This window comes from Geotrypetes seraphini, chromosome 1 (genome assembly GCF_902459505.1).
Source record: "Geotrypetes seraphini chromosome 1, aGeoSer1.1, whole genome shotgun sequence".
NCBI lineage: Eukaryota > Metazoa > Chordata > Amphibia > Gymnophiona > Dermophiidae > Geotrypetes > Geotrypetes seraphini.
Window position 1 is genome coordinate 185,314,128 of NC_047084.1, and position 15,643 is coordinate 185,329,770.

The 15,643-nt window shown below is 39.5% G+C and overlaps 1 protein-coding gene across 5 annotated transcripts in view; it reads right to left on the reverse strand.

Moving 5' to 3' along the window:
- Positions 1 to 1,237: 1,237 nt before the first annotated feature.
- ASB5 (ankyrin repeat and SOCS box containing 5) overlaps positions 1,238 to 15,643 on the reverse strand; it is a 114,457-nt gene continuing 100,051 nt past the window's right edge. For 4 of the 5 annotated variants that reach the window (XM_033942855.1, XM_033942838.1, XM_033942870.1 and 1 more), the window contains one exon: positions 1,238 to 2,788. In XM_033942855.1, the coding sequence (XP_033798746.1) occupies positions 2,643 to 2,788 (146 nt within the window). In that variant the 3' untranslated portion in view covers positions 1,238 to 2,642. Of the gene's footprint in view, positions 2,789 to 5,973; positions 7,297 to 15,643 lie in introns of those variants that run through there. The other variant, XM_033942862.1, reaches the window with a different exon arrangement.

The window sequence follows — 15,643 nt, forward strand, 5'->3', positions numbered from 1 at the left end:
GATTTGGTTATATCCCACTCTATGCATGGACCTTTTCTTAAGTTCAAACAATTTTTATTGATGCAAACAACAACAAATACAACATTAAAACTTGTATAACAATGATGATGCATCAAATATAATAATATGATGAACATATTGATGTGGTCAATATTACATACAACACCAAGGTGCTTAGTATAATAATGAAACCGGCTGAATGTTTCCTTAGAAGACAATCAATTGTACCTAAAATTATTACAATTTTCTTTCCCAGTCTAATAACTACTTTAGACTATATATTCACAATTTCTTGAAACACTTCTTATTTTCATGAGACCTCAGAACCACCACTCCTCCGTCCCACCAAGGTGTACACACGGGGAGATACAAGCAGTGAAATCCTCACCGGTCTCTATTGATTTAAATATTGTGCATTTCTTAACATATTATTGTTACTTAACTTAGCAATGGTGATATCTCGCTTTTCATACGGACTATGCGGTGAGACCCGACATGTTTCACTGAAGTTTCGTCAGGGGTCTACCCTAAAACAAATAAAGTTATTTGAATTTATGTCCCTCTCAAACCATTACTTTCAAGTCTAAATAAAAATCCTTCGTAACTTACCACCACCGCAAGCGTCCACCTCATATCAATCATTATTTGTGAGATGCCGGCCGCATCTCTAGGGCTCCGTTTTATTCATTTCCTGCTACAGAACCGCCCTAGACGTAATGGGACCAAACCGGAAAAACCCGCCCTCTGCCCTCTGAGGTGCTAGATCCCCCTGATACCAAAAAAATTCCATACAAATGACCCGATTCAAAACATTGATGTCCACTCGATTTCTAAATTTAACCCGTGAGGGACTACCATGTTTAGTCTGTGAATCCATCTTTGCTCCTTCAGATTCAATTCACAAATAATGATTGATATGAGGTGGACGGCTGCGGTGGTGGTAAGTTAAGAAGGATTTTTATTTAGACTTGAAAGTAATGGTTTGAGAGGGACATTAATTCAAATAACTTTATTTGTTTTAGGGTAGACCCCTGACGAAACTTCAGTGAAACATGTCGGGTCTCACCACATAGTCCGTATGAAAAGTGAGATTTCACCATTGCTAAGTTAAGTAACAATAATATGTTAAGAAATGCACAATATTTAAATCAGTAGAGACTGGTGAGGATTTCACTGCTTGTATCTCCCCATGTGTACACCTTGGTGGGACGGAGGAGTGGTGGTTCTGAGGCCTCATGAAAATAAGAAGTGTTTCAAGAAATTGTGAATATATAGTCTAAAGTAGTTATTAGACTGGGAAAGAAAATTGTAAAGCACCTTAGAAATAATTTTAGGTACAATTGAATAGTATAATAATGAGGCATCGAGTAAAATACATCCCATATAAACCTAGAAAATACCTTCATCCCCCATCAAACCCCACTCAATCTATGTATGACTACATGTTTTAAATCATTTAATACCCTCTACAAACCCTCCCTTCCCTTCCCCATTCAAAGGTACTCTCCTTCATCCCCCAACAAACCTCAATAGGACTACATGTTTGAATCTATTTAATACACTCTACCTTCCCTCCCTTCCCTTCCCCTTCCAATGGTACTCTCTACCCCTCCTCAATCTCAGTTAGGACACCCAACTTAAAACTGCACCACGACCTTTAGGAAATAAGGCTTGCAAATATGGATCCCATATTTGCATAAACAACATCTTTCGCTTCCTCATCCTTCCAGCATCTCTAGTTTCCCAAATGGCCAACTGATGCAACTGGTTTCGCCATTGCCAAAACTTTGGAGGGTCAGGGATCGTCCAATATTGAAGAATACATTTTTTGGCCAGTAGACTCATTTTCCTACACAGCGTCCTATGCCCCTTAGGCAAATGATGAAAAGCTTCTGGCAAATCCAAAATAAAATGTGATGGAGAGTAGCACAAAGATCTTCCAATTAACTCAGACATATGATATTATTCGCTTTCAAAAATGCTGAATAATGGGACAAAACTAAAAAGCATGACCCAAAGTGTGCTCCCCAACCCACATTTATGACACAATGGAGTAGGAAGACCTCCACTATAGAACAACTGTGTACTAGTATAATAGGCACGTAATGTTACCCTGTAATATGTTTCTCTTAACCATGCACATTGTATCACCCCAGGTGTAGCCCTTATAATTTGGAAACAGCAGCCCATAGATGATGTTGTGGGTGAAACCGGAACTGGCTGGCTCAGTGACGTAACAATTTGGAAACCTTAATCCTAACAAAAGCTTCTGAACAGAACTTGAAAAAAAATATAAACTGTAGGTGTTTCAAAGAAGTTTAAATGCAACTTAAACGAACAACAAAATGAGAGACTTGTCAGAAAATTGTTTTTCTCAAAATATCAACATTCATTTCTATCCAATTTATCAGATCTAATGGTATAATTGTATGAATACAAGTGTGTAAGGGGTTGTGCGTACTAAAAACAAATAAGTGTGCCCATATAAATATAGACATTATAGTATCCTGACTCCCTGGACCAAAAAATTCATAAGGCAGAAACTAAAAGCTTAGCATCAAAGTGAAATTTTCTTCAAATATTTTTATAAGAAAAAATATGAAGTATACAAATAAAAACAAAATACTTGTGCTTTGATTTTTTTAAAAATTCGTTATGCTTTCTCGATACTGAAGGAAATCTTTCAGTAACTTCGGCAACTGGAGCTGTGGAACGAGATGAAGTCTAGATCTTCCTATGCAGTTTCGGATACACAACCGACACAATTGGCAGAGAGAACATGGAGTAGCTGGAAACAAACCAGAGAGCTAATTAAAACATCAACCTATCACCACTCATCCTTTACTATCTAAAATTATTTGAAAACAAAGCATGTTCAGTATGAAAGGTAGGTTAAATTGGAAAAGTCATTATTTTTAAATATCAATATTCTATTTTCTTAGGGGTTTTGTTTTATTTTTGTAGAGGTGTTTGATTAGCTAACTTACATGGGGCCCTTTTTACTAAAGGGCATTAAGCCCTTAACACAGAAAAAGCTATTGCAAGAACGCATTAATGTGGTTTATGGTATTTTGCTTAATTGCGCACACTATCCTGTGAGTTACCTCTTTAAAAGAAGTATGTCATGGGTGGAGAGTGGGTATTCTTGCAATATCTGGCTAGTGTGTGGTACCTGGATAACACAGAATTAACATGGGAGCAAATAATGTTTCCTAATTAGAAGGAAGTAACCCTCAAATTCTACATATGGTGCCCAGATTTTGGCACCTTCCTGAGATGTGTGCACAACTTATTCTCCCTCCCCCCTTCCCTCCCCCCCCCCCTGGTTTACTAAGCCACGGTAGAAATTTCTACTGCAGCCCGGGGCGCTAAATGCTCCGAGGATCATAGGAATTCTATGAGCGTCAGAGCAGCATCTGAGCATTTAGCACTCCAGGCTGTGGTAGAAACCTCTACCATGGCTTAGTAAAAGGAGGAGGGTATGTTAATTTGCTAATGAGCCATTAACAAGCAATAAGTGCATGATGATAACCAATTATTGTTTTATTTGTCCCAATTGTGCACGAATCTGGCTGGGCACTATTGTATAATGCTGGGTGCCTAAATCCAATAGCGTGCAAGTCAAAAGGATGCATGGCCATTAGAGCGACATGGGAATGTCAGCTGAGTTCCAAAAAGTTGCTTGCTTTGTTACTGAATAGTGGGTCAGCATGACCAACTTGAGTGTCAGCATTTACATCAGATTTCAGCAGGTCTAAGTTTGGTGCCCAAAGTTAGGGCATGAGAATTGGTGCTAAGTGTGCACACCCTTTATAGAATCATACATAGCGCTGATCTTTTCTGGTGCCCATGTTTAAGTACAAGTTATAGAATTCGGTCCTAAGTGCTCCTGTGTTAATTTTTTGCAGGTTGTTGTTAGGTGCCATCAACTTGTGTTCGAGTCCTAGCGACTTGATAATATCAGGTTTTTGTGGTAGAATAGAGAAGTAGATTGCCAGGCCTTTCTTCTGCACAGTATAAATTTGATGTTGCCATTGTCGCATCAAATGTGATCCTCCGCCTCCAACATTGCTCATCTGTTACATCGTTAGTCTGAAACCTGTCTGTCTTGGGAGGCCCTGCTGATAGTGAAACTACCGACAGCATAGCTTTCAGCTTCTCAGATGTGCGCAAGTCCCAGTGGCATGAGAAGCCCATGTACCATGACAGGTATCACTCACTAATGGAAACAGTGCATAAACTAAAAATTTTTAAAAACCAGAAAGCCCTAAAAAGGTACTATATTAAATCTGGGTCTAGTGTGTGGGAAAGTCCCGTTTTTAAAACAGTAAGCCCAGATTTTACCTCACTTTAATAAAAGGCCTCTTTACTAAAGCTTAGTGCATGGTAAGGGAATTAGCATGTGCTAAATCCTTCCCATCCTATTTTATACCTTTGGGTTATGTGCCACTTAGTGCATGCTAATGTCCATTAGCATGTGCTAAGCTTTAGTAAAATGGCTCCTTATTTATTTATTGCATATACATAAAAATCTTGGTTTACGAGCATAATTCGTTCCGAAAACATGCTTGTAATCCAAAACACTCATATATCAAAGCGAATTTCCCCATAAGAAATAATGGAAACTCAGACGATTCGTTTCACAACCCAAAAACTTTAATACTAAATACTATCGTACTTGTATTTCAAGACCTTGCTCGTTTAGAACAGTCAGAGAGAGAAGAACCATTGGCTCAGTTGTGATGAAGTGACGCATGTATACGGTATGTACTTGTATTGCAAGACATTACTTGTATATCAAGTTAAAATTTAATAAAATGTTTTGCTTGTCTTGCAAAATACTTACAAACCAAGTTACTTGCAATCCAAGGTTTTACTGTACTTGATATTCCACACAGTGAGCACTGCTGCAGTTCATAATATAAAATAAAATGAGGGAAGAGAGACAGTAACACAAGAAATTCCCAGAGTGCTGAAGATGCCTGTGTGCATTAGTAACACTATATAACACAATCTCTGTTCCTGGGCAGTAAGGGGGAAATTCTGTAAATGATGTCTAAAAAGATATACACCTATCTCTTGTCAATCACACTTAGGCGCCTATTATAGAATTGTGCATAACTTAAAACTTAGGAGCATGTAATGTAGGCCAGAGTTTTAAAGGACTACATCAGGGGTGTCAAACTCAATCACATAAGGTGCCGAAATCTAAAACATAGGCTAAGTCGTGGGCCGAATTTTTTATTAAGATACTTAGGAGTCCTTTTATTAAGGTATACTAACCTATTTAGCACATGCTAAATGTGCACCTTAATATAAGGACTCCTTAGTCTTAGTAGAAGTATAGGGTTATAATCTCTCCAACCCCACGCCAGCTCTGTGATGTAAACAAAATAAATAAAAAAGACTTTTCCTCTCTCTTTTAGGTCGTGATTCATGTTTCCTGTCTAACACCAGCTCTGGCAGGATACACATTTCAAATCTGACATATTGTAATCACAAAACAGAAAATAAAATTATTTTTTCTACATTTTATTGTCTGGTCATTATTCAAATCATGTTGGTCCCAGGCTCTGGTTGTCTTCTGATAACTCACTTGCCAGGGTCTCCTTCTTTCTTTTTTCTCCGTGCTAACCATCCATCTTCCATCTCTGTCCACCCTCCCCCCCCCCTCCTTTCCGTTTCCCTTCTCTCCTCTGGAGGTCTAGCATCTTTCCTTTTGCCCCGAGATTTGGCCCTCTGTTCTTTCCCTCCCTCCATCCCGGCTTTCCGGTCTCACATTAAACCAGCCTGCAGAGGATCGCCAGTCGGCTGTAGCAATCCTAGGAGGATGCCATTGGCCTCCACAGCACGTTCCCTCTGCTGCGGTCCTGCCCCTCCTCTGACGTACGGGACCGCAGAAGAGGGAACATGCTGAGGCTACGACAGCCTGCTAGGATCGCAACAGCTGACCGGCAATCCTCTGCAGGCTGCTTTAATGTGAGACTGGGAAGCCGGGAAGGAAGGAACAGAGGGCCAAATCTCGGGCCAAATTTAATTATCCTGCGGGTCAAATTTAGCCCTTGGACCCGAGTTTGACACTCCTGGCCATAATATAGGTGCATAAGTCCTTTAGAGAATCGTGCCTAGCGGTGCCTAAGTCCTCTGTCTCTAAACACACCTACTTTGGCGTTAGGCAGCGCTAGGCTCCTTGTGATAGACACCTATCTTTTGTAGAATTTTGCCTAAGTTTAGGGTTACCAGATTTTCCCGAAGGAAAATCCGGACCCATGGCCATGCCCCCAGGCCCACCCAGTTCCGCCCGTGTCCCGCCACATCCCCTTAACCTGTTTATTTGTCAGGAAGGCATCCACGCATGCGTAGATGCGATGCAATGATGTCATCATGTTGCATCCGCGCGTTCGTGGATTCCCTCCCGATGTAGGAAGCTTTTCAAAACCTGGACAAAGTGCTGGGTTTTGAAAAGCTGTCCGGACCCCTGGACATGTCCTCAAAGGGAGGCCATGTCCATGGAAATCCAGACATCTGGTAACCCTACTTAAGATAGCTTATTAAAACTCATAATTGAAGCCAATTTACTAATTAAGTTACGCATCCAACTTTAGGTGCCTCTTATAGAATTTTCCCCAAGTGTAATTTTCTAATTGCTCAAGCCGAAAAAGTATAGAAAATGTATATTAATTTAAAAAAAAACAACTTTGCTTTTATGACTAGGATAATCAAATTTACTTATTTAAAATGAGAACATGCTGAATTTTCATCTTTTCATTCTTATAAAAGTCATAAAAAGCAACATATGAATCACAATCAACATGTATTTATTTTGAACATAAGAATTGCCTTACTGGGACAGTCCAAAAGTTCATCAAGCCCACCTTCCCGTTTTCAACAGTGGCCAACCCCGGTCCCAAATACTTAGATAGATCCCAAATAGTAAAACTGATTTTATGCTGCTCATTAAAGAATTCTCAAAACAATAAACGTGCACAAATTCTCAAGTTGAATCTTTTAGGCAAACTTTAGTTAGTACTTTTTGTTAAATCCAGTGCTGATTAACACCATGGTCCTCAGAGAGACACACCAAGCAAATGAAATACTTAATTACTAAGTGTGGTAGCATCCTCATAGGAACCAACTGACGGTGAATATTTGCATCCGGATCTCTTTTTTTATATATATAATAAAGTGTCAGTGCTTAATAATATATAACTAATAACAACTTATCTTTAGAATAGTTCTGTCTGAATCCCCATCGACGCGTTTCAAGTTACTTCCTCAGGGTCGGGGAACAGATTACTGCAAAATAGAAAAATCATCATTAAAGTTCTCAAAATGGTTCAAGACAGACATATACCATATGACTCGTGGTCTTACCAGAACATTTCAAATTCTTAGAGTATGACTAATTCCATAGCTTTCAAGCCGAGACTTCAATATGGCCGCGGCATTCAAAGGAGGAACTAAAGTAATCGAAATCCCCCTGACATAAAACGATTCCCACCAATCAAGTTTCAAGTTTCAAGTTTTATTTAAATTTGATGATTCGCTTAATATTTCTAAGCGAATTACATAAATATATAATTGGGATAAAACATTAAAATTAAATTAACATTACTACATTAAATAAGTAAACAGGGGAATATTAAACTGACAATACAGACATTATGGACAGTACTGGAATACTTTGGTAAAAACGTAAGGGAAAAAGTTACAATATTTTATATCTTAAAAAAAGAAAAAAGAACGTTGGTAGGGGAGGGATAAAACACTAGGGTTGGGTTTTAAATATTGAAGTTTTAAATGATCATGAAAAGGGAGAAAATTTTAGAGGCTAAATGAAGCTTTGAAGAGGAATGTTTTTAAATTGGTTTTAAATAGATTAAGATCTTTAATGTTTCTAATGTACAAAGGAAGGGTATTCCAGATAAGTGGTGCCTTAACTGAGAAGATATCATGGCGTCTGGTTCCTATTATTTTTAAAGATGGGACCATTAATAATTCTTGTGTATTAGACCGAAGAGAACGATTTGAAGTAAGTGGAATTAGAAGACGGTTAATAAACTGTGGTTCATTAGTAGTTATTGTTTTAAATACAAGTAAGGCTATTTTATAAGTTATTCTTTGATTGATAGGTAGCCAATGTGAGTCTAATAAATAAGGCGTTACATGATCATATTTCTTTCCATGGTGAATTAATTTAATAGCAATGTTTTGTATTATTTGTAGTCGTCTTTGTTCCTTGCATGTAATATTTAATAACAATGAATTACAGTAATCTAATCTAGAAATTATAAGAGAATGAACTAAAATATTCAAGGATTTTGACTCTAGATATTTAGACATTGAGCGTATTAAACGTAAACGGTAAAAACAACTTTTAACAGTATTATTGATGTGCTCCTGATAAGACAATTTTGCATCACAACTAGAATTAGCCAATCACCCATGAGGAATCATAGTATTAAGTTCAAACATCCATCAGAGTTCTCTTAAATTTAACGTGTGTTCGATGTTACCTCCCTCCCACCCGACTTGTACATTATCTATAATCTGCCATCTCAAATCAGTGATCTTATGCTTAAAAAGAGCCCAATGATGGACTAAAGGGGCAGTTTTAGCTCCAGTATTAACCCGGGATTTATGCTCGTTCAGTCTGATGTTCATAGATCTAATAGTACGGCCAATGTAAAGTTTAGGACATGGACATTGGATCATATATATAACATGTGTGGACTTGCAATCGAGGATTCACATCACTGACAATTGCCGCAGGTAAAGTGGCCCTTTTGAGATTGATCAAGTTGGCTTCTAGAGGTTTTATAAGCTCGCCCAAATTTTTTGCTCACTTATAAGCAAATATCGGAGGTTCCACATCCGGGCCCAATACTAATTTAGCCACATGCCAGTGTTTAAAAATGATGTTCTTTATATCCCAAGCCAGGGGGGAAAATTGTTGCACACAAACTAGAACATTTTCACCTGTAGACTTCTGATTGTATTCAAGTAACAATCTTCTATTTGCATATCTAGCTCTCAGGTATGCTTGATGAACTACCTGATGGGGATAATCTCTCTGTTTGAACCTGTTCTTTAAGGATCGAGCTCGTTTCTTATATTCGTCCAATGAATGACAAATTCGACGAAGGCGCAGAAATTGGCTCTGAGGTAGACTATCTTTAAGTCTACGAGGATGAAAACTATGGTATCTGAGCAGGCTGTTCCTATCGGTAGGTTTGCAAAATGTAGTTGTCAACAATCTCCCCTGCTGTTTCATGATATTTAAATCCAGAAAAGATATTATATTCTGGTTGACAGTCGCAGAGAACTGAATGTTATTGTCCATCTTATTTAACCACATGATAAAGGCAGAGATATTGTCCATAGTGCCATTCCAAATACAGAAGATATCATCCAGGTATCTTTTCCACAAAATTACATTCTGGTACCAATGGGAAGGGTACACATGGGATTCCTCTATATCTCTATGCCCCCCTGTCCAGCATCTTCCTTCTGCAATACCATGCGTTTGTTGGTAAAACTTATTATTACACCAAAAATAGCTCTTAGTAAGAATCAGAGTAGCCAACTCCATTAGAAACCTGGAGGGGATCCTACAGCAAAAAGTTTGTTGATCAATTTATTTCCAATAAATCCAGAGCTCCCTGAGTAAGTATGTATATAGAACTTTCACATCTAAAGTGACCAATAACCAGTCAGCCTGTATGAGATTGCTCATGGGAAGACTGCAGCCCCGTCGTGGTTGGAATTGGAGACTCTTCGACAGCGTTTAATTAGAGCTGAATTGCATGCTAATACGTTAGTCCAATACATCACAACTTCCATGATTCCCCGAGGACTGCGCATTCAGAGGGCACTTACCCTGTTTTCTTATGATCAGGAATTTAGAGAAAAATGGTGTGCAATCCTCAATAAATGCAGCAATGATCTTATGCTGCTTATTATAGAACAAACTACTAAACTGGAAAGTGAACTTAAGATGAATATTGAGCAAATGATACAAACAATAAAAAATTCAGAGGTTACTGAAGCAGAATTTAACAAACAAGAAGGGGAACAGCAATCTTCTCTTGATATCTACAGGAATAAAATAAAACAAACTAAAATCAAGAAATATAAGAGAGATGAGAAAGGCTATACTAATAATTGAATATATTTATGGATGTTTAAAACAAATAATTCTACTATGCCTATGCAAAACCCTCCAGATGATCAGGGCTCTTCCAGTTTAATATCGGCAGGAAGTGATAGTTCAGGATCCGCTTCCACCATTGGAGGTGGATACATGACACAAGGCTATACTGCACAAAGCACCCTGGGACCTAATTTTTTTCCGCAAGGCCAAAGGGGCCGGCAAAGACATCGAGGCCACAGAGTAGCATTTCAACATCAAGGGTATCAAGGACCTCACACCAGATCTCAGCAGAGGAATCTTCAGCCGTGATCAACATTTCTGGTGTAGAGATCACTTCAAATCAGCAAGCTCTCCTAGAATTAGGTTTAGCGTTTGTCCCTTCAGTCACTTATGATGCATTTGAATCCCGCCTTGCTATTTATAAATTCCTGTGTATGCTTCATATTAAAGTGCATTTTCTGGAAATCACTCCTGTTCACGATGCATCTTTAATTTCTAGAAAATATGGTTGGGGTCCTCTGCTTCCTCTCCACCCTAGTTTAAGTACTTTTTTGGATCTTGTACTTCATGATGTGGAACAGTTGGAGCAAATTAACCGACCCCCTGTGGATAATCTGTCCAAAGAATTAAGGAAAACTTTACAAGAATTAAGAAGAAATCAATCTTTTGTTATATCCAGGGAGCTCTGGATTTATTGGAAAGTCTTTTTGATCAACAAACTTTTTGCTGTAGGATCCTCTCCAGGTTTCTAATGGAGTTGGCTACTCTGGTTCTTACTAAGAGCTATTTTTGGTGTAATAATAAGTTTTACCAACAAACGCATGGTATTGCAGAAGGAAGATGCTGGACAGGGGGGCATAGAGATATAGAGGAATCCCATGTGTACCCTTCCCATTGGTACCAGAATGTAATTTTGTGGAAAAGATACCTGGATGATATCTTCTGTATTTGGAATGGCACTATGGACAATCTCTCTGCCTTTATCATGTGGTTAAATAAGATGGACAATAACATTCAGTTCTCTGCGACTGTCAACCAGAATATAATATCTTTTCTGGATTTAAATATAATGAAACAGCAGGGGAGATTGTTGACAACTACATTTTGCAAACCTACCGATAGGAACAGCCTGCTCAGATACCATAGTTTTCATCCTAGTAGACTTAAAGATAGTCTACCTCAAAGCCAATTTCTGCACCTTCGTCGAATTTGTCATTCATTGGACGAATATAAGAAACGAACCCGATCCTTAAAGAACAGGTTCAAACAGAGAGATTATCCCCGTCAGGTAGTTCATCAAGCATACCTGAGAGCTAGATATGCAAATAGAAGATTGTTACTTGAATACAATCAGAAGTCTACAGGTGAAAATGTTCTCGTTTGTGTGCAACAATTTTCCCCCCTGGCTTGGGATATAAAGAACATCATTTTGAAACACTGGCATGTGGCTAAATTAGTATTGGGCCCGAATGTGGAACCTCCGATATTTGCTTATAAGCGAGCAAAAAATTTGGGCGAGCTTATAAAACCTCCTAGAAGCCAACTTGATCAATCTCAAAAGGGCCACTTTACCTGCGGCAATTGTCAGAGGTGTGAATCCTCTCTTACAGGGGCTAGTTGGACTCATCCCCAGTCTCAAAGGACTTATTTTGCGAGAACAAGAACAGATTGCAAGTCCACACATATTATATATATGATCCAATGTCCATGTCCTAAACTTTACATTGGCCGTACTATTAGATCTATGAACATCAGACTGAACGAACATAAGTCCCGGGTTAATACTGGAGCTGAAACTGCCCCTTTAGTCCGTCATTGGGCTCTTTTTAAGCATAAGATCACTGATTTGAGATGGCGGATTATAGATAATGTACAAGTCGGGTGGGAGGGAGGTAACATCGAACACACGTTAAATTTAAGAGAACTCCGATGGATGTTTGAACTTAATACTATGATTCCTCATGGGCTTAATCTCACGAGTGATTGGCTAACACTAGCGGTATGAATGGGTTGGTAGACTTAGTCCTGAATCGGTAACAGGGTTCTCCCTCTAGTTGTGATTGATGGGAATCGTTTTACGACAGGGGGATTTCGATTACTTTAGTTCCTCCTTTGAACACCGTGGACATATTGAAGTCTCGGCTTTAAAGCTATGGAATTAGTCATACTCTAAGAATTTGAAATGTTCTGGTAAGACCACGAGTCATATGGTATATGTCTGTCTTGAACCATTTTGAGAACTTTAATGATGATTTTTCTATTTTGCAGTAATCTGTTCCCCGACCCTGAGGAAGTAACTTGAAACGCGTCGGTGGGGATTCAGACAGAAGTTTCAAGTTTATTAAAAAAATTTTTAGACCGCTTATTCAAGTTTCTAAGCGGTTGACAGTGTAAAATTACATACAAACGAGTTATAAAATAACAATAAAACACGAAAATGGGGGATACAGACTAATGTCCTAACATACAGACCGCTTTGATCAAAAACATACGAAATGAAACAATAGGATAGTGGGAGAGAACTACAATTGATAAAGGAAAGGAGAAACATTAAAGGATAAAACAATAGGTTAGGATAGAAATGACAATTGATTCAAATTTTTTAAAAAAAAATTTTTTAAACTTTGCCCTTAAAAGGACAGTTATTAACCAAAGGCGTCTTGGAATAAAAATGTCTTTAGTTTTGATTTAAATTGTTTTATATCGGATTCATAGCGCAGGTGGTTAGGCAGTAAATTCCATAGAGTGGAAGCAGTGACCGCAAAGTTATTGGAACGCAGCGTATTTATCAATTTTAAAGAGGGTATGACTAAAAGATTCTGAGAAGTTGAGCGGAGAGATCTTGATGTATTATGCGGAATTAGAAGTCTGTTAATAAAATCCGGTTGATTATTTATTTTTGTTGTAAATGTTAAAAGTAGAATTTTATAGCTAATTTTAAAGATAAGTTGTTATTAGTTATTTATTATTAAGCACTGACACTTTATTATATATATAAAAAAAGAGATCCGGATGCAAATATTCACCATCAGTTGGTTCCTATGAGGATGGCTACCACACTTAGTAATTAAGTATTTCATTTGCTTGGTGTGGCTCTCTGAGGACCATGGTGTTAATCAGCACTGGATTTAACAAAAATTAATAACTAAAGTTTGCTCATTAAAGAATGACACAGGTAGCTGCAGGTAATCCACAGGAACGGGAGAAAAATCAACTGTTTGTGGGTACGGGGACAAGGCCATTCACCATTCTCGTCTCCGAAGTAAAGGATCTGCCGCGAGTTGCCTCCCTTCCAATCCCTCCCAGTCAGCAGCCCCCCTCTCTCCCTATCGCAGGCCCAACAGGCACCACCCTCACACCCTCCCTCTTGATCGCAGGCGGCAAAAATACCCAAAACATCAAACCTGCAACTCTCCTGGGTTGGCCCCCTTCGCACCTCCCAGGTCGGGCCTGCCAGCATCTTAGAAGCTGCCTGCATGCAGAGCTGCTCCCGTACTCCGGAACCTTCTTGTCGCCGAGCCCCTCCTTCCAATGTAACTTCCAGCCAAGTTTGTTTTGGGTTTTTTTTTTTTTTTTGCCACCCGCAATTGAGAGGGAGGGTGCGAGGGTGGGGGGCAGTTGGACCCGCGAGAGGGAGGGTGCAAGGGAGGAGGGCTGCTAGACTCAAAAGGGGGGGGGACTGCTGTTGCACCCACAAAGGAGGGAGGGAGTTGCTTGGGCTGTTGGACCAGCTGAAGGGAAGGGAGAAAGTAGCTGGATCTGGTTTGAGGATTAGGGGGAAGGGAAACAGGTGCTGGGCCCATATGGTGGGTGGAGTAGAGCTGGAGGGAAGGGAGAGGTGCCAGACCCACACCGAGGCACAGAAGGGAGGGGATATAGGTGTTGGACCAATGGGAAGGGGGCTAGAGGGAAGGGACAGAGGTGCAAGACATGCAGGGAGGAAGAGAGAGAAGGAAAGGGAAAGTGAAAAGCTGAACCAAGGGGATGAAGGAAGAGTGAGTGAAATATTGAAAATAGCAGAGGGAGGGAGGAAAGAGAGTGTGAGAGACACATTGGTGTAAGGGAGTAAGAGAGGGGAGAAGCTGGACACAGGGAGATATACAAAAAGAGGGGAGATGGTGGGCATGGATGGGAGCATAAGAACAGGGACAAAAGGGGGAATGTTGCATCTGCATGGGGGTGGTATATGGACACAGAGGAGTAATGCTAGATATGGGAGGGTATATGGACACAGATAGAGGATGGCTAGACATGGGGACAATTAGAACGCAGAAGGAAGATGCTGGACAGGGGGGCATAGAGATATAGAGGAGTGATACTGTACACAGGAGGAGGGGATCATAGAATGGTGAGATGAAGGCAGAGAGATGGGCACAGGGGAAATATTAGAAAGGGACGTATAGGAGACATAGCGAAGGGAGATGCTGAACATGAGGAACAATACATAAACAGAGATAAAAGAAATGTCAAATGGTCAGGAGACCTTGGCAAGTGAGTTAAAAGAAAACAGAGATAAGCACCTAAAACCAACATGATTTGAAGAATAAAATGATGAGACAACAAAAGGTAGAAAAAAATACTTATATTTTCTATTTTGTGATTAGAATATATCAGATTTGAAATATGTATCCTGCTAGAGCTAGTGCTAGACATAACTGGGGACCGCAAAGCCCAAATTGTGCTTCTTTAGTTTCCAACTGGCTTAGGGCTCTCTCTGATCAGGGGGTAGTTGCCCTAGTTGCAGTCCCCTCACACTATTCCTGTCATGTGTCACTGTGGTATTCTGTTAGCATGATTTTCCTGTACATTCTGTAATAATTTGGCTTATTCAGTTTTCTCAATAGTAGAGGGGATAGTTTGTGAAGGGGAGGGAAGACAGGGGAATTATTTGTGTTTATAAAAGGACAATTGTACAGAATATTGTTTCTTTTTATACTTTAATAAAATTAGTTTAGTATAAAATCATAACTATTCAAGGCTTGTGCGGATGGGATCAGATGGCTCGTGGGGATGGGATGGGAATGGGAACTGAGCTGGCAGGGGCAGGGGCAGGAACAGGGACTGAGCTGACAGGGCAGGGTAGGGCTGAGCTCACAGGGACAAGGACAAATCCCCCCCCCACCCTGTCATTCTCTACTGCTTATCCTAGGAATAAACAGTGGATTTCCCCAAGCCATCTCAATAATAGTCAATGGACTTCTCTTTTAGGAAATTATCCAAACCTTTTTTAAACCCTGCTAAGCTAACTGATTTCGCCCCATTCTCTGGCAATGAATTTAGGAGTTTAATTACATATTGCATGAAGAAATATTTTCTCGGGTCTGTTTTAAATCTACTACTTAGTAGCTTCATCGCATGTCTCCTAGTAATTTTGGAAAGAGTGAACAAATGATTCATATTTACCCTTTTCACTCCACTTAGTATTTTATAGACCTTTATTATATCACCCCTGAGCCATCTCTTCTCCAAGCTGGAGAGCCTTAGCCACTT